At 56.5% G+C, this 23,023-nt stretch overlaps 1 protein-coding gene and 1 long non-coding RNA gene across 3 annotated transcripts; one reads left to right on the top strand and one right to left on the bottom strand.

The window, feature by feature from the left end:
- Nucleotides 1–1,672: 1,672 nt before the first annotated feature.
- On the bottom strand, nucleotides 1,673–18,310 carry VASH1 (vasohibin 1). Its single transcript, XM_037503820.2, has 7 exons — nucleotides 17,247–18,310; nucleotides 11,867–11,955; nucleotides 10,743–10,799; nucleotides 9,291–9,365; nucleotides 8,256–8,637; nucleotides 6,473–6,585; nucleotides 1,673–5,632 (listed from the first exon to the last, which is right to left on the bottom strand). Exons 1-7 carry the CDS (start codon nucleotides 17,547–17,549, stop codon nucleotides 5,560–5,562), a joined length of 1,092 nt encoding a protein of 363 aa, XP_037359717.1. The 5' UTR covers nucleotides 17,550–18,310; the 3' UTR covers nucleotides 1,673–5,559.
- A 637-nt stretch (nucleotides 18,311–18,947) lies between these two features.
- On the top strand, nucleotides 18,948–22,516 carry LOC129145259 (uncharacterized). Of its 2 annotated transcripts, none has more exons than XR_008550517.1 (3): nucleotides 18,948–19,174; nucleotides 21,245–21,452; nucleotides 21,944–22,516. It is a non-coding gene; the product is annotated as an uncharacterized LOC129145259 (long non-coding RNA). The 2 variants fall into 2 exon arrangements; XR_008550515.1 differs by having other exon boundaries at nucleotides 18,948–19,000.
- The last annotated feature ends 507 nt before the right edge of the window (nucleotides 22,517–23,023 follow it).

The following is a 23,023-nucleotide window of genomic DNA, read 5'->3' on the forward strand; positions in this document are numbered from 1 at the left end:
TCAGGTAGGCGCTGGGCAGCTGAGAGCCTGCTCGGCGCAGATCTCGCCTGCGTCAGGACAGCTGATGTGGTATTAATGTGGACTTCATGTGTTGAAAGAAGTCTGCCTTCTGCCCCATTCCCAGTCGCTCCCTGCACCCCTAAGGCCTGAGGCCTCATACAGCCGTGGAGTCTTTCCACTTAAAATCTGGGAGGTTTGTCTTTCCCACGACCAAGTCCTTTCTGGCTGGGGATGGACAGTGCGCATTCTCTTGTGGGTTGGACTCAGGTGACGGGGGTGGCCTGTCTCCACCACCTGTCAGGCAACTACCTGGCTCTGTTTTTTTCTCCCAGATCCTGTCCTGGTGTGGCCATGAAACCCTCACCCCACAGGCAAATAGGGTAGCCAGGAGCCCAGATCTGGGCCAGTCAGCTGGTCTTCGGCAGGACCACCCTTTCCTGCCAATACTGCCCTACACAGTATTGGCCAAGATGACAGAACCTGACAGAGGAGGGTGGCAGAGCTCCACCCTCTTCTTCTTCAGGGTTCTAAGACGGCCACCTGTATGCAGAGGGCCAGCCCAAATGGGTCAGGTGCCAAAATCAGGCCACACACCTGCGAGCCAGAGGGAATGGGGCAGCTACAAGTGAGGTACTCCCCCACTCCAAGGAAGCTGGGTGCTGATCCTCCCAGGAGTCAGATATTCACCTCTGTGTTAACTCTAAGAAAGTGGCAAAGCTGCTGAACTCCTGACAGACTGTGGCCCCAGCACGCACCCAGCCCTCATGTCCACGAGAGCCATCCAGGGGTTGCTGCGCATGCCCATCTCCTGGAAACCCGCCCACAATGCCCTTCACTTAGTATGTTGGGCTTTTTGTGTAAAGGAAAACACTGCCTTTGTGTAAAGGTGTACAATCTGAGTTAGTCACAAATCCTGGTTCCCTTGAAAGACCCTTTTTTAGTATCGTTTAAGCTGGGTCTAAATGAGCCTGTAAGAAACAAAACTGCCTCTATTTAATGGTATATATTCCAAGATGTTCATGGACTTCAAAGGACGGCCTTGCCTCTTCCCTGCTGCCCTGCCCATCCTCCCCTCCCTGCCCCAGCCCCACCACCGCGGCCAAGAATGAGGGAGTCCTGCTGTGCTAAACTGTATGCGAGTTAGGTCTTCACTGGGATCCAGAGTTTTCCTCTTAAGCTGAGTGGCAGGAGAGCACAGCAGGGAGGAAGAATTAAAGGTGAAAACCTGTGCAAGTTTGGCTGCAGCTGTTCGGGCTTGTTTTGAAGCACAGGAAGAGGTCCAGCCAGACAGTGCTGCCGAAAGCGGGTGCTGGTGGAGCAGAGGGGTTTCCTGAAGCTTTAGCTACCACTGATTCTGGGCCGGCAACTGTGATGAGGAGGGACTCCAGACTCTGGTTGCTAGGGTTTCCTGAAACAACCATCTCCCAGGAGAACACTGGGCCTTTCTCCTCTGTCCCAGTGGGCAGCTGGGGACTGGGACAGGAGAGCAGGTTTTGGAATGCAGCCTGGAAGCAGACTCTAGCTGGCTGTGTGAGGGAGAAGGGCTCACTTACGGCCAGCAGGGAAGAGCTGCTCCCAGATTAGGGGAACAAGAGCTGAGGGGCTTCAGCAGGCTATAGGGGACAGACTAGGACCTCAGAAATTCCATTCTGACTGCTGGGGCTGGTTGCCCCACCCCCACCCGCACCCCCACTTCTGGTCAGGCTGGCCGTAGCGGGTGGTGTACGCTCAGGCCCCAGCCCTAGGCGAAGGAAGCAGGCTTACATGCCACTCTGCTCAGCCCACACAACCAGAGCTGGGGAGACTTTATTCATTTCAGGGGAAAAATGAGAACAGGAATGAGACCAAGTGTGAACATGAAAGGGGAGGGTAATACTGTTACGAGAAGAGCAGGAAGAACAAACAGTCTAGTACAGAGCTTGGGGGGCGGGGGCAGTCCACCATCACGGGCTCCACGGGCCATGCACACCAGGCTTCTCCCTTGTCAGACGAATAAGGGAAACCAGGATGGTGAGGGGGGCAATACTGACAGGCTTGTGGCTAGCACCGCACAGGCCTGCCCGGCCTGGTGCAGGCTCCTCCGGAGGCCGCTCCCTGCCCCTCACACAGGTTTCTCATGGGAACAGGGAAGAAGGGGCTTAACACAGGTGAGCTCTAGCACACGACTGAGTGAGTACGCTGGGCCCAGCCCTCCCCTCCACGCACTTGGAGGCCAGAGGGTGGGCCTGGGGACAGTGTCGCAGCTAAGCCAGAAAACGTTCCAGGTACAACTAGGAGCCCACCAGCCCATGACCAGCCATAGTGAGACCCTGTCCCAGTGGAGGAAGTCAAGTCTGAGCTGGAAGGGTCAGGTGTGAGATGACAGACATGGCCGACTCGGCTCCTCTGACTCTAGGAATCATGGCACCCCAGGGCTGAGGCTGCTGCGCCCCCCACTGCCTCCATGCCCAGGGCAGGACAGGCAGGGGAACCAATGGTGGGAAGAGACCACGGGAGGGCTAGGGCTGGCAGGCAGAGGGGTGGGAAGGCTCTGGACCCAGCTTCCCAGTGTTCTGACCCTGCGCAAGGGGCCAGGCTTTGGGGAGACCCCGCGATCATGGAACAGCTTTCTCTAACCTCACCTGGACCCTGCCACAGCCAGCAGCCCCCACCTCTGGGGGCTGAGGAACCCAAGCTGAATGCTAGAAGGCAGCCCCGAGTCAGGGAGCCAGCCCCCGTCCCTCACAGGAAGATGAGGTGATAGCGAGGATGGTGACTAAGGCCCCGAAGTCCCTGCCTCTGCCTCCCCAGAAACTCTGCAGCCAGGCCAGCCCCAGGGAGCAGAGCCTGTGTAAACACGGCCAGGAGGGAGGAGGGGTTGCTACATATGAAAAAGTTAAAAATAAATTAAAAAGCACCGCTGTACCCTGTGGTGGTCTCCACAGGCCCGAGGTCTCAGCTAAGGAAGAGTGCTAGGGGGTGATCAGTTTGGGGTAATCAGCTCCCGACCTCACAGGCAGCAGTAGGGTTTGGGGCTTCCTTCTGTCTCCTCAGAGGGGTGGGGTTGGGGGACCTGTATCTGGGAGCCTCCTTCCAGAGCTCCCGCAGCAGGAGCAGCTTCCCTGTATCTTCCTGCCCAGCTCCCTGCCCAATGCCTCTTGTCTCTTTCCTTCGAGTCCTGCCATGCACAGGGGTGCCTAGGGAACACCCCTGCAGCCTTCATGAGGAACTCACATCCAGACTCAAAGCCTCCTTTTCTGCCTCATACTCCCCAAAGCGAGCCATCTGCCTCCGGTGAATGTGGGGACACAGGGACCACCACCCTCACTACCTGAAGGCTGGAATGGTGAGTCACGGGTCACTGCCCCTCAGATTGGCCTGGCCAGGGGGCAGGCTGTGGGGGGGGAGCTTAGGTTTCTCCCCAGGATCACTGAGGAACCTAGGGAGGCAAGGGACTGACCAGCTGACTCGCTGCTGGTTTGAAGAGCTGCCAGTCCCTGATGCCTTCCCTGATGGGCACTGGCATCAGCAAAGGCACCCTGTGTCCCTTCCTTCCTCCCACTTTCTTAGCTTCCCAGGCACCATCCATCGCCCTGGAAGGCTGAGAACTGCACAGCAACCACAGGGCATCGCTTGTGTGTAAGGGGAGTGATGAGGATGAGCAGGGCAGCTGCCATTTGGGAAGGGCTGCAGCAATGAGGACCCTGCCTGGTCCAGCCTGCTCTGGGAAGCCTGGAACTTTCACACTTTCCATCTCAAGACTTCTCTGCAAATCTCTTCCCAGCACAGGCTCTACTTCCAAGACGGTAGACTAGCATTCTTTTTTCACCTGTAGTGGGTTTTTAAATTCTCTGAACTGATTGCTGCTAATGTCTGAAAATCAGGATGCCTCACATAAAAATTCAGAGTTCTGGTCTCTGATAATAATCAGACAATCTGGCAATGCAGGGCCTGCACTGTGAGCACAGCTGAGCAGCAGAGTCCCCTCTAATGGAGCATGCACTCTTTAGTTTACCACAGCCCACACCCAGCCCTGCAACCCTTCTTCTACTTACCTGTCTGCTGTGTAGGCATTTAGTTAAAATTCATTGTTCTGAACTTCCCTCTTCCAGGCACCCAGCCCCTCTGCAACCTTATTCACAGCTGCCTCAGGCTGAATCATAGCCTCTCCGTGAAAAGAAGCCTTAAGGATCATCTCATCCAGCTACCCTTCCACACCTGAATCCTCTCTATCACTTCTGACAAGGTACCATCTAATCTTTGCTTGACTACCTCAGCGGCAGGGAGCTCACTACTCCCTAGGCAGCCTGATTCTAAACTCTCCCCCACATCCCTTCCTCACTTACACCCCCCAATTTTGGGCTCTGCTGCTCCTCAGTGGCCACACTGCCTTACAACTCCTTCTTGCTTGAGCCTCCAGAACTTTCCCCCCAGCCCTACCAACCTCTCTCTGCAGCCCCTCACTTCCCTGCCAGGCAGGCTGTGGACCACTCCAGCTGTTTAGGTGCTTCTCTGACAAGCTGCCACATGTGATAGATCTGATCATCATTGGGGCCCCAAACTAGCTGGGCTGCTAAATGAGGGAAAACGGGTCCCGGAACAAGCATCCGGGTCTGGTCTTCAATTCCTCAGCTGCAGCTAGGTGGGGGGAGAAGAGGAAGTAGCAGGGAGCAACAGGCCCACCCCTGGGCACTGCTGGGGGAAAGACCCAGGCCTGAGTGTCCCACCATCTCGCCAACCATGGTTCCTGCCATCCACCAGGTCTGCTCTATTCCCAAATGTGCTGACCCCCTAGCAAAGACCAGCTTTTCTGCAGGGAGGCCCCTGGCCTCAGCAGTAAGCAGAGCTGGACCGAGCCAGGAGACCCAGCTGGAACTCTTTCCCAGAGGGTTGCTCCTGGGCTGCTTCCAGCTCACCCTGCAAGGGGCCACACTCGTAGGCCTATCTGCCCACATGGCAGTGTCCAAGGGGCTGCTAGGGCCTGCGTCCTCTCCTAGACCCTGGACATGCACTCTGGAGGGAGGAACTTGTGCCAAGATCCCGATAGGGCTACACAGGCCCTCCCAGGACAACCCCTACCCTGCTTCCCTTTCCCGAGGTCAAGATTCTGCCAAGGCAGGCAGAACAGAAGCCTCCATCCCTCCCCTACTCCAGCTCCAGGCCTGCCACAGGCCTGAGGGGATCAGGAGGTTTCCCACAGGGTAGGCCCAAATCCCAGAGATGCCAGGGGCACCAGCAGAACCAGCAACCCCTCTATACCAGCCCTGTGGCACTTGGGTCTCCTCTGCACTGGCCTTTCAGCCATTGGGAGAGCCATTAGTTTTCATTTCTTCCCAAATAACTTAAACTTCAGTTGTTGAGTTTTAGAACTCCAAATAAAATACTGCCTTTCCGCCCAAAGTGAGGGGTGTGGCTCGGTGGGAGGGGCAGCAGCTTGGGTGGCTGAGCTGGGACACACTCTTCCCTTTACCCCTCACCCTGCCCCATCACCAGCCCCTTCCTCCCCACAAGGGGGCACGTCTGAATCTGGCAGTGGATCACGGCCCCCAGAAGTGGCAGGCCTGGGGAGCTGTCCCCGCCTCACACCCGGATCTGGTATCCATTGAGGTCTGGCATGGCTTTGGGGTCTGCAGGTTTCTTCTCACCCGAAGGCCTGGAAGGAGGAGAGAGCAGAGGAGAGAGAAGGGTGAGTGGCCAGGGAGTGGCTCTTGCTATCCCTGGGGACCCTGCCCCATTCTCTAAGGTGCCCCACATGCAAAGGCAGAGTATTCAGTAGAGTAGAACAGTAGGGAAGTTTCTGAAAACCCCAACCAGCCGGTCTTCCCCTGAGCGTGTCTCTTACAGACTTGCTCTTGATTATGGGTCTGCTAACTTGGTCAAAGGTAATAGGTTAACCTGTGAGTCTCTTCCAGAGGAATCTCTTGCCTACACAAGCCACCTGGGTCTGAGTGAATGATGCTGGATATCTTCGAGCCCTTACTCCCATCAGAGAGGCGGCTTCCTGAACGACAGGATATTAAGACAGAGCCAAACTGACAGGTAGGTGACAAATCAGAGGAGGAGGAGGCGGCCTGGTGTTTTAATGGGGAGTTTCTGCCATTTAGATAGAGCAAAAATCACAGACTCACGGGGGCAAAAGTTAGGTTCACAGCAGCTGCCTTCTGATGGGCATGTTCCAACCCAGGACATTCTAGAGAACCTGCTGTCTCCAGGGCTCCCCTGTCTGCCCCCCACAGTCACAGGGCCCGTCCTGCCACTGTACTCAGACCTGTGCATAGGCCCCCTTGCTGGCCACCAGGACCCCGCACGGGCAACGCAGGCCAGTCCTGTCAGCACACAAACCCACCCCCCAAGTCACCTCCAGGGTGGGTTGTGGGGGTGGGGGCAGAAGAGAAGGGTGGGTGTGAGAACAGGGTGAAGAATAAGCAGGATCTGGAAAATGAGGGCAAAGGAAAAAACCTTCTGGTCCCCCATGCGTGACCCTATCCCTCACCGCCTTTCGCTGCGGCTGTTCCTGCGGTGGGGGCTCGACTGGCCCCTCTGTGGGGAGGAAACGTCCTTCTTCCGGTCCTTGGTGGGGGAAGGCGGGCCGGTCCCTTTGCCAATCTTGTTGGTAAGAAAGAAATGAAGACTCACTCCCGGGCTGCCCCAGAGCCCACCGTGCCCTGAAGGCACCACAGGCCGTGAGGCTGCCCGGGGAAGGGTCCAGGAAGCCTCAAGCAAAGTTATGCCCTGTTTCCAAACCTGCCTTCCGGGCACTAAAACTGCCAGGGTAGGGATTCCTCAGCAGAAGTGCCCAGTTTTCTGCAGCCCCTGAAATACTGTGGACATGGGAGAAGCCAGAGTTTTTGTGATACCGTAGGGTGCTCTCAAGAAAAGGGCCTTTTACTCTAATGCCAAGCGCCACCCGGGGAAGCAGCCGTGTCTGAGCTCAGGCCGGGATGCCAGCAGGTGATGGGTGATTCTGGTTACCTTGAGCCAGTCAGAAGCTCAGACATGTAGTTCTATCTCTGATTAAGAAAATATGGGAAAAGCAATGGAATCATCTTTTATAAGGTGTGGTCAGCTTGACCTGAATTTTCAAAACATGGGCAACACTGGGGTGCTGGAGAGCAGCAAATAACACGGGGCGTCCTCAGCAGTGCACAGACTGGGAATCACAGTGCTAAAGACTAGGTAACCACTAGCTCCAACTCAAGATCCAACATGTTCCCTTGAAGACAGGATGAGACTCCAACAGCAGGAGCCGGGGCACTGGGCCACCCTGAGGGCTGCCCTCCGCAGAGGTGGACCAGCATGGGAGCTGGGGGAGGCAGCCCCGAGAGCAGCAAGGTCAGCTGTAATCTGCTTCTGCTCCCAGGAAGGGGCTGTCACCCCACAAGGTCTTGGCCAAGGGGCTGGTGGGGCAGGGCAGCCGAGTTCTTACATGCCCCGCTGGGCTCTCCTGGCACCTGTGACATGCCAGACTGAGCTCCTGTACCATCTCACTGCCTCTGAGCAAGTCTGGGCTCCCCACACTGTGTGCGCCTTCAGGGCTTCCTACCTGGAGAGCAGAGCCTCTACCAGGCTGTGGGGAGCAACAGCAGGCATGAAAGTGCCAAGCTCCAGGCTGCTGGAGGGGCGGATTCACAGTGCAGCCATGGCTGAACACTGTGGGGGGGAGCTGAGCACCCTGCCTTACCCGGAGGGGAGACTCATTCTCCCCTAGGAGGTCCCCGGGAGAGGCTAAGATTCTGCCCACTGTAAGGTTCAGGGGCAAACTCAGTGACTCAGCCCCTGCTCTGGGTCTAATGGCCCTGGCCCTCCCCTAAGATTCATGGCCCTTTACTGTAAGGGGGGGCATTCGGGAGTCAAGAGTCAGGATACACAGAAGTGAAGGCCCCTGTTGCCACCCCACTCCACCCTTGCCTCAGACAGGCTGATTTCCCACTGGTGCGTCTTTACCGACAAGTCCCCTCCACTGCCAGTGCTGCACCCCAGCCCTGCTCCAAGGCCTGCCCACAACCCAAACCCAGAGACCTTCCTTCTTCTGGGGCCTTGGTCTGCCCACCTGAGGTCGCTGTCTCAGTAACAGTGACCACAAGCAAAGCCCAGGCCCCACAAGGACCTTCCTTGATCCCCGCGCCTCCTCTGCTGGGCTGGGGTGCCGAGGAGGGAGGGGTGGGTCAGTTCTTGCAACATGACCCTCTAGGAAGAGGCAGTTCTTTCATGTCCACATGTGGCCCACCGCGGGCCGTGTGTGGACCCCTGCGGCCAGGGCCCGTGCCCAGACTGACCTTGAGCCGCATGTCCCGGGCATGTCGCTCCAGCTCCTTGCGGAAGTCCTCGCGGCCCAGCCTGTCCACGTCCAGCACGGAGTGCTTCCACTCGATCTGCTCCACGCTGTGCGGGTCGTGGGACACGCACTGGCCCAGCTTCACCTTCTTCAGCACGTGCCAGCAGCGGCTGTAGGCGGCCTCGTAGTCCAGCACCAGCTCGCTGAGCGTGCGGAAGGCGGGCGGCTTGTACATCAGGTCCTCGCGCCGGCTCATGCCCAAGGCCCCGTAGCGGCCCCCAAAGTTCACCCCCAGCACAATGTGGCGGAAGTAGTTCCCTGAGAAGTGGGTCTTGAAGCTGATGGGGAAGCGTTCCAGGGTGGGCATGCTGTTGGTGAGGTAACTGGCCATGCCACTCCAGCTAAGGAAACGCCAGGAGAAGGCTCGGGGCCAGCCAGAGGAGGACAGGGCGGCCCCTCCACTGGGCAGAGAGTCGCCCACCTGGGAGATACAGCCCTCAGCGGCCGCAGACACCTGCTTTACCTCCCACTCTGACTGGGCCTGTCCATGTGGCCTGGCTACCCTGGTGGCTCCGCAGTACCCTGGGCCTCAGCTTTGCCTTTTGGGTGGAGGTGACTGAGAGAAATGGTTTACTTTTTTTTTTTTAAGGCAGTTCTGAGTTCTGTCTCATCCCATCCCTCATCTCCCCACAAATCAGCATGTCCTGGAAATGCTGACATTCAGGCATTCAACCTGCTTCTCCCAGACTCTGGTTCTGGAAGTGGCACAACAGCCTTTGTGAGACAATGTGTCCTGATTTAGGGTTCAGAGAACAGGGTCACAGTGTCCTCGAGACTCAAAAGAGCTGCCCAGGAAGCTAGCAACTGAGTTGGGGGGTAGGACTGAGCTCCCCAAGTGCCTTCACTTTGGGGCCAAATTCATGAATCTAGGAGAGGGAGCTGGGAGGGCCCTGGAGCTTATTCAATCCTCCCCTTCCAGAGGAGGAAGCTGGGCCCAGAGGGCCTCCTCTGCTGCACCCAAGGCCAGGAAGGATACATCCCCAGGATCACGGCTTCCAGGCATTTGATGGGCAGAGCCTCTTTGGTCATTTCCTTGGCCAGGTCCATCAGCCTGGGGGAGGGGAGGAAGAGCAGTGAGGAAAGAGACTCCAGCAGGGGCGTGGGGGAGGGTAGACTAGAAAGGCTAGGACAGAGGCTTCCCCACCCCCTTCCAAGCTGCTTCAGTGCAGGGCCAGGGCCTGTGGGGGGTGGGGGATGGGTGGTGGGTGGGGAGATGGGGGGTGGTGGGTGGGACACCCCAGTGAGAGTTTAAGGGAGGTGGGAGAAGAAGCAGGTACTGAAGTTAAGGAAGAAGGCCCCTTCCTCTTCCCTTCTTCCACTTCCTCCCCCCAGGCTCTACTCCAAAGACCTCTGGGGGAGGGGGCAGGAACCAAGAGACACGGGCAGGTCTTTGACAACCACTGGGCTGGCGCCTCCCGCCATGCTGGTGCCACCAGAGGAAGCATGCCAAGGATGCTGGGACCTCGGCATTGATCTCTCATCCCTTCCAGAGCACAGTGGACACCCCTGACCCAACTGTGGCTTCTCCAAAGAGCTTTTAATTGATTGCAAATGCTCCCCCACAGCTGGCCAGCAGCCCAGGGCCTCAGACATGGGATCTCAGGCAGTTAGTCACTGCCCATAGACTCCTTGGCCTGTTCCTGAAATTGGAATTCAGGCCACTTTAAGACAGTCTGTCCTTGAAGCCAAGTTCCTCCCTCCTCACTTAACACTGACTCTGCCTGAGCCTATAGCCTGGCCAATGGCCTTGCCCAGGAGGGCACCAAACTCTTCCATCCCAGTGGAGCCAAAGCTAGATCTCAGCACACAGCAGCCACAGGACAACAAGAGCAAAGCTTTGGGGTTAGAGACCTTGGATTCCTCGAGGGGGAGGAGCTTTTTAGCTAATAAACCATTACAACATTTTTCAGAGGAGCGTAAACACAGATTACATGCGGGGCAGGATGTACAATTCACAGTGATGTGTAAAATACGGGGTTTTAAGACTATAGGTGGTTTTATGCTGAGCCTCTAGACCCAGCCATGGCATTTAGGGTTCACTCTCCCCTACTCTCAGGGCATCTTTCAGGTTCACCAAACCCTTGGGTGGTGGAACTCTCACCTGCTGGGCCCAACTATCATTAAAAAAGAAAAAAGACTGGAGGCACATACACAGACCATCTACCTGGCACCACCCAACACCAGCACCAAGGCAAGCTGGGGGGCTGCCTGTCACCTTCCTAGCTCAGCATGGGTGACAGGGGTTCTTTTCCATCAGGGGACCTGGTTGTTGATCGAACTCACAGTGTCCTCTGACATCCTTAGCGCCCTTGCTGGTGGGCTTCCCTGGGGAGACCCTGTCTGCCTTATAAGCTTCCACGCAAAGACTCCTACGGTAGGGCGAACAGTTAGACTTAGTGCAGAGGGACAGGGCGCACCCCATACTTACCCTGTCAGAGGTCTGCTCTTCTTAATTTCAAAGAACTGTGTCCCTGTGTGATTGTACCTGTGAGCGGCAGTTAAGGTCTTCCTGGTTTGGTTTGCAAAAGGTGTGTCCCTGTGCCCCCACCCCCCCGACCCCGGGGGTCCAGCACTCCTGGGGTGCAGGCTGGGGGAAGACCCCACAATGCATTTCCCACAAGGCACCCTGGAAGCTGCTCCAGACCCAAGAGAGCTGTCCAGCAGGGGAGGAGGCACAGCACCTGAGCTTCTCCTGCACCTCTGGCCCCTCAGTTTCTACCTGTGCTCCCTTGTCCTCCCCTCCTAGGAAGGGAGCCTTGGCCAGCCAGAGCTGGGGAAGAGGCTGATCTGGGGACAGTTCTCTGTAACCTTCACTTTCCAACCAGCTGAGCAACGTGAAATGGGGTGGGAGTCCAGCGTGCTGAACAGCTGGGTGCTGCCCGTGAGCCAGCCGCCCCTTTCCACTGGCAAAGGAGGGCCTGGACATGGTTTTCAGCCTGGCTCTTCTGCTCGGGGCCCAGGCCTGAGCCTTCCATCTCTGCCTCATGGGCAGCCACAGGGCTGGGGGAGAGAACCCAGAACACACAGCTTGGGGACAGGGGACTCAGGGGCCCAGAGCAGGACACTGGGCAAAGTGCAGCTCAGGGGAGTCCAGCTGTCTATACTGGGCAACTGCCTCCTGCCAGGGGAGACAGAGGCAAAGAACTGGAACATTCCAAGATGTAGAAGTTATCTCCTCCAGCATCCACCACTTTCAAACCAGCTTTGGATGCCCCCAAGGGAGCATCCCCACTCTCCCTCTGCTGGGGATGGATGGGCAATAGAGGTGGCTTAGACTCGGCCTTCCCACAGAGGGTGGCTCAGGGGCCACCCTGAGTGGGTGGCCACAGCACAGGAGTGCGTGTGGTATCCCCTGCACAAAATCCCTCCGATGCCCAAGCATCGGGCTGCGTCTGAGGGACTCGAGGGGCACGCACACGCGCGCGCCTATGGTCCCAGAGTGGTGGGGTGGCGGCTCTGCCCACCTCTCCAGCCCTGGCTGGAAACAAGGCCCACGTGGGCTTTGGACCAGAGCGTCACAGACCCGGTGGGCAGCCCCGGGCGGGAGGATACTGCAGCTCCCTGATGTAGCGCTGCACGGCTTCCAGGCGCTCGGGGACAGGCGTCGAGGGTTGGAACGTAGGCACACTCGGTATGGGGATCTGGGGATGGACAAAGAGCTCTGGTCACTCTGAGAGGCTCTCCCTGCAGCATGCAGCCCGCCTGATGCCAGGATTAGCCCCTGGAGAAGCCACACTCCTCAGAGAGCTCCTCTCTTCCCTCTTCCTCTGAGCCTCCTTCCAGAGGCTCCCACCACCGTATTCCCCTCCCTCCGGGCACCTGATGTTCCTAATTGGCACTGAGGTTGATGTTGCAACGGGTGCTTTAATAATATTAACACAGGTTGATGCACTGACTGTTTTGAATATTAAATGTTTGTTAACTTAAGTCTTAACAAGAATGTCAATACTGGGGCTAAGTTCATTCGGGCTTGTGGTTTGCCCTGGTTCAAGTACTGGATGAAAACTGGGGAGGCCTTCCCATGAGGAGGGGGTCACGCACCCCAGTATCATGGCACCCTGACAAACCTTCCACTCTCACCTGAGCTGTCGAGGAATAAGTTGGTGGCAGCAGGCCAGGGGGGCTTTTTAGGGGACAGGTCTTGCTGTGGCTCTACTCGCCTCGGCCTAGTCAGTCTGGAGGGGTTCAGGAAGGCACACGAGTCCCCTCCCTTTCCCACCAGCGCCACACTTGAAAGCAGCACACATGACCCTGACAGGCAGCCCAGGGTCTGGCCAGAAAGGGGAGGGAGTCAGGCAAGGAAATGAAGATGGCTGCGGCTGCCCCCAGCAACCAGGCAGCCCACACTAGGGAGCCCAAGTCCTGGTAATTTGGCTATAATTAGTGAGGCTGAGGAGGCCAAGAGGGGCACCCAGTAGGATCTCTGGGGTCGCAGACAGACATCTTTGGTAGAAGAAACTCAATTCCAGGGACAAGCCTGCCCACCTGGGCTCTCCCTTGGCCGCCAGCACAGGGGCTGTGAGGCAGCCTCAGGTTCCTCGCACAGACCCATCCCCTGCCCCACCGCAGTCTAGAAGCCCGCACGGGTCAGGGTGCGAGTGGAGGGCGGGGTGACGCAGGAGAACCCGGGCAGGAGGCACTCCCTGGGTGGAAAGCTACAGACCAGCCTTTAAACACAGCGGCTGCGTGGCCGGGGCTCTGACAGAGGGACATGATCCCAGAGCTCACGGGCTCCTGTCTGAGGGGCCCCTGATGGTGGGCAGCGGTGGGCACAGGTCAGCCTCTTGACAGACACCCACTGGTTCCTACGTGCCGGAAAGCAGGAGGAAAGCCTGGTGTGTGTACCAGAGAACTGAATGACCCCCCTAACCTCACCCCACCATCTCCTCCTCTGCCTCCCCTGGCTCCCCCCAGCTTCCCCCTCCTTCCTGTCTGGACAGTCCCAAGCAGCTGACACATCTGTTTAGAGGAAGTTATTTCCCCTTTCACATCCCCTCTCCGAAAAAAATCCCAGTGCCACCATTTACAGTTACCGGGGAGACAGAAGTCCCAGTCTGGGGGCTCTCCCTCCCCCTGCCTGACCACCCTGATTCAGATGGGCTCCAGAACTCTCCAAGGGCATTGTCTTGCCTGCCCCTGTCAAGGAGAGTGCGGGTGGGACAGGAAAGAGGGATCACTTCAAAATTATAATCAGATGGAGCTGGCCTCCTCAGGCGGAAAATCCCAGAGAGGCAGGCTGGTCACCCCCATTTCTCAAGTGAGGACACCCAGTGGTTCGAGGAGCATTGGGTGGCGACTGCAAGGACACCCTCCCTTGAGACATCCCCAACAAGGAGACAGCTGCTGTCTGAGAGTCGGTCTAAACCCAGGGCAGGGCGGTGGCGACAAGGACATAGGCACCACCACCCAGAGGACCCAAGAACGGCTGCTCTGGGAGAAGGAAATGGTTCCCCAAAAGCCATAAAAGACCTGGGGTTCACAGCAGGGCCCCCACCAGTGCAGCTTAGTGGAAGCAGTTCTGTGATTCATGTTCCCCCACGTGGACCCTGGCAGACAGCAGGATCCCTTTCTCTTGACTACTCACAAGCACACTTATCTGCTCAAAACAAACAAACAAGATTCTGTGCATGGAATGATGAGCCCTACTTTAGGATGGGGAGCCTGGGTTGGCTCCAACCCCCACCTCCAAACCAGGAGGCAGGAAATGCTTCCTCACTGTTGAGGGGTGGGGTTGAATGGGGTACACTGGGGGGTAAACATTATGAGCTGCCCAGATCTCTGCAGCGACAGCTCCTCCTCTCTACCAAGGCCAAGGGCGCTCCTCGCTCCAGGAAGCCCCCGAAGTCCTGAGTCCTATGAGGATGTGCTCAGTGGGGCATCGTGGAGGCGGCACAGCTTGTGGGCGAGAAGCAGGACAGCTAGCATACATAGCCAGGCCATCGCTGTGACATCCCAGGCCTGCTATTCACCGTGGGGCATCAAGCCCCTGGACTTCGTTGTGCCTCCCATGCCTCATCTGTAAAGTGGGCACCAACTTCAGACTGTAAGAGAGGCTCAAGGCCCACAGCAAAGGCTCAGTTCTTGCTGCTGTCACGGTCACTCCAGTGTGCACCAAAGACAGCTCACGCTGGCAATACTGTCTTTTTGGAAATGTCCAAATTCAAACTCTGCAGGAACTCAGTGTACTGAGCCACAGACAGACCTTGGGCAGCAGGGGTGGGGTGAGTGGGCACTGGGTTTTTAAAAGTGGCGGCAGCTTGAAACATCCTGGATCTGGGATCCTTTCAGAAACAGCTGCCCTGTACCATACTGGCATCAACTTTTTAAATGATGTTTCCCCCAAGTGCCTATGGGGTAGGCTGCTGCACCCCCATTCCTTGCTTCTATTACTTCATTAATTCCACAATTACTTCATTAATTCCTCCCAACACCCCTCTGAAGTGGGTATTGGTATTATGCCCATTTTACAGCCGAGGAAACTGAGGCACAAGGCGATTGCATTATTTTCTTCACAAAGTAGTGAAGGGAGAGTCAGGCTTTGCACGTGCTGGATTCCATTCACCACAGAGCTCTTTATCACACTGTGCTGGAGAGCCCCCAGGCTCAACCACCTGCAGGGCTGGGCAGGGAACATCAGTGGGGCAGGCGGGCTGGGGGTGCAGACTGTGCAGGCTGGTGGAGGAGGAGCTACTGCTGGGCTTCAGTGCCAGCTGCCACGAGGGATCAGATTCTCTGTTCCAGCAGCTTCTCATTTTCTGAAAAGATGCCAAAAATCTGGATCTTTATGTGAAATCTCCCAGTTTTAAATTTTGGCTCAAGTGGTCTTTGAAAATATGGTGCCACCCCAACAAAACCTCTCTCCCTGCAGAGCATCTCCGTGTACAGCTGCAAGGGCGCAGCTGCTCAGGGAGGGGTCAGCTCAGTGGCCCCTCTGCTCTGCTGCTGGCTCTCTGGGGCCCAGCCCAGCCTCCCAGATTAGGCTAGTCGTCTCATACTCATGGGCTCCTTTCTAACCCATGTCAAGGTGAAAGAGGAACCCCACAGAGACTTGGGTGGTTTGTCTATTTGCGACACTTTTCCTGTGGTGGCAGGAGATGTTGAATTTTCCAATCCTCTCACAAAGTTCCTCCACACTGCCATCCTCCTGCCATACCCCCAACAAGAGTTTCACTCCTTCACCAGAGTCTTTCCTATCTGTGAAGAATGAAGATGACAAGATGACATTATAGACTAGTCCCTAATGAGCTCACTGGCTTTTTTTTTTTTTTCCTAGTTTCCAAGAGTGGCGACAGTTTTGCAGGGAGCCATTCACACTCTCCTGTAGCCGGATTTGGACAGAAGCAAGATGGCAGAAGAGCCATCTGCTAAATGCCAACTCGCTCATGGGAAGGAGCTGTGTTCTGGCTTCCCTGGTCCAAATGCTCTGAGTGAAACCAAACCTCTCCATGCTGACGACGACCTTAAAAAAAGGTAATGAACGTGCAATCGCCAGTACTGGTCTGAGGCTTTACTGTTTGTCACATGCTTTAACACACAGCCCCTTCATCTTCACCACAATCACGCCTATTTTACAGGTGAGAAAACTGGGGCTCAAACAGATGGAAGAGGCCTGCTTAAGGTCATCCAGATAGACAGGCAGTGCAAACCGAAGTCCACACCCTTTGATGCAATATTTTCTCTTCTAGGAATATATTCCAAAGAATTAATCAGAACCAGGCCCGCAATTCTGTGTTTTAGAGTGTTCACCACAGTGTTAGTTGTAAGAATAAAATATTGAACCGAAGTCCAACATAGGGGGTGAACTAAATAAATTCTGAATTAGCAGCGAGGGCAATTATGTAGCCAGTCCGAATCAAATCCACATTTTATTTGCCCTGGAAATACTAAGCAGCTGCTCAGCTTTCAACCTCGGAATCTCCTTGTCCCAGAAGACACTTTCTGATGGCTCCACCAGTAACTTGGTAAAAAACACAAAACCAGTCATTTGTCTCCAAATCTAATCCCCAACAACTGCTGCTCTCCCTGGCCCCTTCCTCTGAGCTCTGTCCACAGGGCTTTTCTTGGGGGATTTCAGTCTCTGCGTTTGGGAGAGTGATTCCTTGGCGTTAGCCAAAATGCTTAAGAAAAAACCAACAGACCCGTCTCTCCGTGCAGCACGCACAGCACAGAGAGTCTCAAGCACCCTGTCGCTCCGCAAACATAACAAGTGCCTGTTTTGTGCCAGGCACACAGGAGGCCTTGGAAAGACAAAGCTGAATGAGACCCAGTCTCAGCCTTCCCAGTGACACAAGTGGCCCCGGAGGGTCCCAGTCCTGCACAGAAAAGTGATTTCACCTCACCCCCTCTCCATGGACCCTCTTCTTCTGCCCCGAATCCATGCCCAGCAGGGGACCTGAATCATGAAGAACGGGCAGCAGGTCCCAGCTCCGTGACTAACTGGCGTGGGACCTGGACTCCTACTTGAGTTTTCTATTTTCTCATCTTTAAAATGGGCCCCTACACCGCACTGACCTGACAAGGCTACCGGAGAACCCCGTGGGATAACTAAGGCATGCCAACGTGTTCTCAATATCTGAGGTCTGGTACCCATAGTTATGCAGCATCTCTCTGCCCACACTTCCCTGGCTTAGCATATAAGAGGTCAAGACACATTGCTGCCCTTGGTACTCAATCTGCTGCCCTGCCTCCAACGCATGGACATGTCAAGAGAGCTGGCGGAGGGCTTCTTGCAGACAGCATGTGGGCCTCTCAGAACAAGCCCAAAGGCAGCTGAGAAAAAGTTCTTTTGGACAGGCACAAAGTGTCTGTATGAAAGGAAGCCTTCGTTCCAGTGGCCCCTACTCCACCAAAGTGTGGCTTTACTCTCCCAAGGCATTAAAATCCTAAACAAGCCCCTACCCCTTCCTCCCCCAACCCCACCCCAACCCCTCACCTTGGGCAGGTCCGTGGCCCCGCGGATGCGCTGGGCCACCTTCTCTCCTTGGGGATGGATCTTGGCCACGTGCTTCCACATCCTTTCCCAGGTGGCCTCATCCACAGGCAGCCCACCCCGGTTGACAAAGAAGGGGACGCCTCCATCTCGCAGGTCCTCTTCGCCTTCCTCCTCTGGCTCATCATCTCTCTGTGCCGATGCCCCTTCACTGGTCTCCAGGCGCCTGACCCCCGAGGGGGCGGCAGCTGCAATAGGGGCAGCACTGCTGCCGCCACCCCCGACCACTTTCTTCCCTCCTGGCATCCCCAAATCCTTGGTGGGGGTAGGAGGATGTGTTAGGAGGCAGGGGGAAAAAAATAGGTAGCTCACAGAAGGCCTCCTCCACACCAGCTGCAGAGGTAACACATGGCCAGACCGAGTGCCAGGCGCCTTTAAGAAACCAGGGCGTGGCTCCTGCACAATAAAATACTACACGATGGGGTGGGGGGGCGGGGGGAATCAGTGCATCACCGAGAAGTGGGGGACAGGAGGGGCGAGTGGTCCAGGGTCAGCCTTAGAGGCCTAGTTCAGTTTGAAAAAGAACACACCCCAACTTGGCAGCCTTCACAAAGCACCCCGGCTTGATGAGAGAACAATGCTGGGCAGCAGTCTGGGCTGGCAGAGGAGCCAAGTCGGAGGGAAACTGAGGCCAGACGGCTCAGGCCCCGGGGCGCAGAAGGGGTCAAGGCACGAGTACCCACGCCGACTGGGCGCCCCAGAGCCCCCAGTTTTGGAAAACAAAAACCCAAACAAATTCCTCTACAAAATACTCTCACGCTCACACCTGCGCGCGATCAGGAAGGGGTGGGGTGGACACTGGGGTGACTCCAGGCCGCGTCAGCTCCAAGCAGGGCCCCCCCAGAACCGAGGGCGCAGAGGGGCAGCGATTTCTCCAGCGCGACGAGTCCGGGAGCCAAGATTCCCAGCTGGCGGGGCGCGGGGAGGGCGCGCGGCGACGCGCACATCCCACGGCCGCAGCCGGCTCCCGCACAAAGTGGGCTTTGTCTCGGTCCCCTGTCCCCGGAGAGCTGCCGCGGAGCCCCCGTGGGGGGCAGGGCGCGGCGGGGCGAGCCCCGGCCCCGCGGGTCTCAGCGCGCGGACCAGGCGCACCCCGCGCGGCGCAGCGCCGGCCGGGCCATCGCAGGGCGCGGACGCCGCCCCCGGGCTCGCGGGGGCCCCGGCCGAGGTCAGCGGGTGGCGGGCTGCGGCCGCGGGGTCGCCGCTCCGGGCCGGCTGCAGCATGGGCGGCGGCGCGGCCGGGCGGGCGGAGATGCTCGGCGGGTGTCCCGCCGGCTCCGCGCCCCGGGGTGCAGGCGGCGCTGGGCGGGGGCGCCGGGCGCGGGGAGGCTGCGGGCGAGGACGGAGCCCGCGCGCGGCTGCGCCCGTCCCCAGACCGCGCCGATCGCGCTCGCGCCGCTCCGCGAAGCTCCGGCCGCCGCACCCCGCGGCCCCCGGGCCCGGCCGCCTCCCGCGGAGCCCCCGCCCGGCTGCGCCCCGCTCGCTCCGGCCGCGCCGCGCATGCGCCCCGCCCCCCTTAAAGGGCCAGCGCGGCCCCGCCGGGCCCCGCGCCGCGGCCGCGCGCCCCGCCCCGGGTGTCTCCGGGGCGCCTGGAGCGCGCGCCCCTCCCGGCCTCCCGCCGGCGCGCCGAGCGCGTGCGGCTGCGGGGACGCTCCCGACGAGCCAAGGGCCACTTCGCGGAGGTTCCCGGCGCCCGGGTCGGCATTTTCTAGCTGTTGTGCCTTGCAGGGGCCCTGGGGGGTAGAAACAGAGCTTGGCCCCAGGTCCAGGGTTCCAGAGGGAGCCCCGCGTCTGTTTACCTGCGGGGCGTCCAGCCCAGCCCTTCCCTCTTGGGCCTCGGGTCCCCCCCATCAGCGAAGGCGGCGCCCTGGGTGAGCACTGGGCCCTCCTGGAGCCCCGTCTGGGCGTCTGGGAACTAGGGCCGCTGTCGCTAAAGTGAAAATTCTGTCACCCTGTTCCACCCCATGACCTACACCCGAGGGAGTGGGGTGCTCAGGGTTCATCCCTAGCTGCCTGCTTGGGTCTCCTTCTAGGCCTCCAGCACCTGCGTCCAGGGAGGAGGGGTGCTGCCACCCACGACCTGCAGGAGTGGGGGTAGGGTGGGGGGTTGATGCGGGTCAGTTGACCCAGAAGGTGGTGAAGTACAGCTGATTTGGGGCTCTGTGACTGCAGAGACCCAAGCACGCTCCCCTCCAGGCTTCCGCAGAGCAATAGCCAGAAAGGCAGGGGCAGGGAACACCTTTCATAAAATGAGACACGTAGGGAGCATGGGGGTCGGGTAGACTCCTCTCTTTCCCAGCAGGAGTTAGTGTGACTGATGAGGGGGGAAGTGTAGAGGGATAAAATGCAGATTCCTGGGCCTGGGTGACAGGTTGGGATCCTTCAGGTGATTGCCTCATTTCTCAACTTTCCTGTCTCTGAGGAGCCATTTGCACACCTGGACAGGGACAGAAGACTTTGGAGAAGCCGAAGTCCTTAGTGGTTCCCCTGTCTATCTGTTCCTTAAAACTATCCCTGGTGTCTGAACTTCTTAGTTGCTGGAAGTCCAGGAGCAAGCTCTGGCTGCCTGCAAGGGTGATCAGTGATGGGTAGGGTTACAGGATATGAAGAAAGTTAATTAAGTGGGGCCCCTCCCAAGCTTACTGAGCCAAGAAGACTCCAAGCTTGTAAAAGCCACCAGGGACCAACAACTGCAAACTACTCATTGTATAGATGGAGAAATGACGCCATTTCCCCAAGTTCACACAGCTGAGCAGAGGTAGAGCTAGAATTTGACTTGAAGTCTTTTTTAGACACTTAGCTTTTACCCTGCACTTTGCCTCCTGTGCTTGCTGACTGTGTAGAACACCCCCCACTTCGGCTCCCCCCCACATTTTGATTGTAGGTGGGACTTAGTGACTGGTTTCCAAAGAATAGAATGTGGTGGAACTGACATATGTAATTCTTAAGCCGAGGTCATAGAAAGGACACCCACCTGAGGCTGGGTGTCTTACTTTCAGGACACCCACCTTGTAACCCAGCCACCATGTTGGGAGGATGCCCAAGTCACATGGAGAGCCGTGTTAAAGTGTTCCGACCTCCCCAGCTAGCACAATCACCAGTTAGGTGGTGAACAAGATCCTAGAAATGGAGCAAAGATAGCCAGCCTTGCTGTGCCCTGTCTGAATTTCTCCGCTATGGAAATTGAGAGATGAGAAATGATCATTGTTGTTTTAAACCAGCAAGTTTTGGGGTAATTTGTTGATGTGGCATTAGGTCATTAATTCTGTGGGTTTCCTGAAATGACTGAAGTAGATTTGGTGTATTCATTCAAACAGTAAGTAGGTAACGAGCATCTTCTATGTTCCTGGCCCTGTCCTAGGCACAGGGAGATGGTCCTGAGCAACAGGGCCACAGCCTTTGCCCGGGTAGGGTGTTTGGCCTACTGGTGGGGGTGGGTAAGCATGCTTCCAAGAGAGTGCTCTGCCAGAAGCTCAGTACAGGGAGATCTGGGAGTGAGCAGCAGGGCAATTTCCCAGCAGGTGGGGAGCTGGGAAAGAAAAACGATTAGGCAACAAGGCCAGCATGGTCTAGGCTAGAGATATGTTGGCATGTATTCATAGAAGTGGGAGGGGGTATGTCCCAGGCAAGGTTGGGGGGCATGAAAATAGCTTAGAAAATGATGAAAGTGGTAAAAAAGAGAGAGAGAGCGAGCAAGAGAGAAAGAGCTGTGTCTAACTTGGTCTCAGTTTAGTTAAAAGCCAGAGAGGGCAAGTGCTCTGCCCAGTGTCACCCAGCTTCTGAACTGGACTTAGATCCTAGGGTTGATGGTACCTCAAACCCTCCACACCTAACCCAGAGCACACCCTAAGAGACACTTTATTTGCTTGAAAGCTCTTATGATCATCTCTCTTCACCAAAATTTTGGAAGAAGTTAAATGAATTTAATTCTCACTTTACAGATGAAAAAATGACGCACAGAGAAACCAGACAACTCAAGCGCCTTGTCCAGGAGGGCCAGCGCCTGTGCCATCCTGCTGCTAGGGACACGCACCCTCACAATGACGGCAAGGGGACGACAATGGTGGTAACTCACTCATCGCTTGTATCATCACACTCTGGGCTAATGTTCTGAGAACTAATTCACAGTGTCTTAAGGTTTCGACATTGGTAAGACATCTGTTCCAACTCATTTTTTATTCTTGTGACACTAATGTCAAATTCCAGGCACAGGGAATGTGGTTGACTTAGCTTGGGTCCTGGGCCCACCGCTTGGACAGAGGAGTGTGGGGCAACTTCATTGACTTCCCCCAGTAGATTGCAGGTGGTGGGGTCGGGAGACAGCCCTGAGTGAAAACAGGGTGCTGTTAGTAAAAGAGGGTCATGGAGGTGCACAGGTGCAGCTAGCCAGGTGAGAGTGCCCAGGTGGGCGCTCTGTGTGTGCACTGTCCAGTCGAGTAGCAGCTGAGCAGCACAGATTACAGAACATTTCCATCATCGGAAGAAATTTCCATTAGACCACTCGGGTTATAGGATTTTCACTTGGAATTCAGCTCTTTTTCTTCTTTTACCTCGGACGTGGTGAGTATCGGAAAGAGTGAAAAAGAAGGCAAGTTTATTCCACAAACTACTAAGTGTCTACTCTCAATCATGCCTTGTAGGATTCCTCCTGCCAGGGCACCTGGAGGCATCGTGGAGATTTTCTAGTTCAGTGGATCTCACTTTAGAACCACCCAGGAAGTTCTTAAAAGTTGCTGATGCCCGGACCCCACCCAGCAGAGATTCTGGGAAAATTGGTTTAGGATGAGGCTTGAAAAAAATCTCCCCAGGAGACGCCAACATGAAGCTGGGCTTGAGGACCATCCACCCTGGCCTGGCCAGTGAGTGATTTGCTTCAGGTGCCCTGAAAACCTGAATTGGTGTGAGTCTGACTCCTTGCAGTTCGGGTTCTTACCACAAAATGATGGATTTGGCATCCATCTGAATTGAATGCAAAATTCTTAGAGAACAAGCCGACTCTTACTTCATCCAAAGGGAATCTGGTTCACTTCGAATAAAGTGCCAGAAGAACTTCTTCCTCAGACTGTTGGTGTGTTTTGTGCCTGAAACTGCAGTGGCCAGCCCAGTTTGTGGAATCCCTATAAAAAGAGCTCCCTTTCCTGAGCGCCCAGTGGAGGGCAGGGACCTCACATGCAGTTTTGTTCCATCCCCAGGACACTCTAGCAAGGTGGACTTTGCTGACACCAGTTTTCAGATAAGCAAAGTGAAATGCAAAGAGGTCAAAGGTTGTCACTTGTTCAAGCTGGCACAGTTGGGATTCCCTTTCCAGACTGTGCATCTTCCACCCAGGTTCTTTGCTATCTGTGGGTACTCCCCAGCTGAGATTCAGGGCAGCTGGCCTACAGAACCTTGTCCTTTGTGTGTCTGTAGAAGCCCCAGCGCTAGTGCAACCTGGACATTGTTGCCTGGGCTCAGTGGGTGCCGGGGACCTGGAGGGAAGGGAGAGTCAGGGATAAGACAAGCAGATTTGGAGCAATTCTCCTTTTACTTAATGGTGCTGCCTGGATTCCTTCTATTGAGGGCTTTGGAATTAGCAACTCAGAGTAATGTTGTACCTGGAGCAGTTAGATTTCAGACACCTAGCAATTACGGTGCGTGCTTGGTATAAGCATTATCTATTCTTGGCCGGGATCCTGTGGGCTGGCAGGGTGTCTGTGTCGCCATGTATCTCTGCAATCTGA

Source organism: Talpa occidentalis, unplaced genomic scaffold (assembly GCF_014898055.3).
Source record: "Talpa occidentalis isolate TD23 unplaced genomic scaffold, MPIMG_talOcc4v2.1 talOcc4.11, whole genome shotgun sequence".
Lineage (NCBI taxonomy): Eukaryota > Metazoa > Chordata > Mammalia > Eulipotyphla > Talpidae > Talpa > Talpa occidentalis.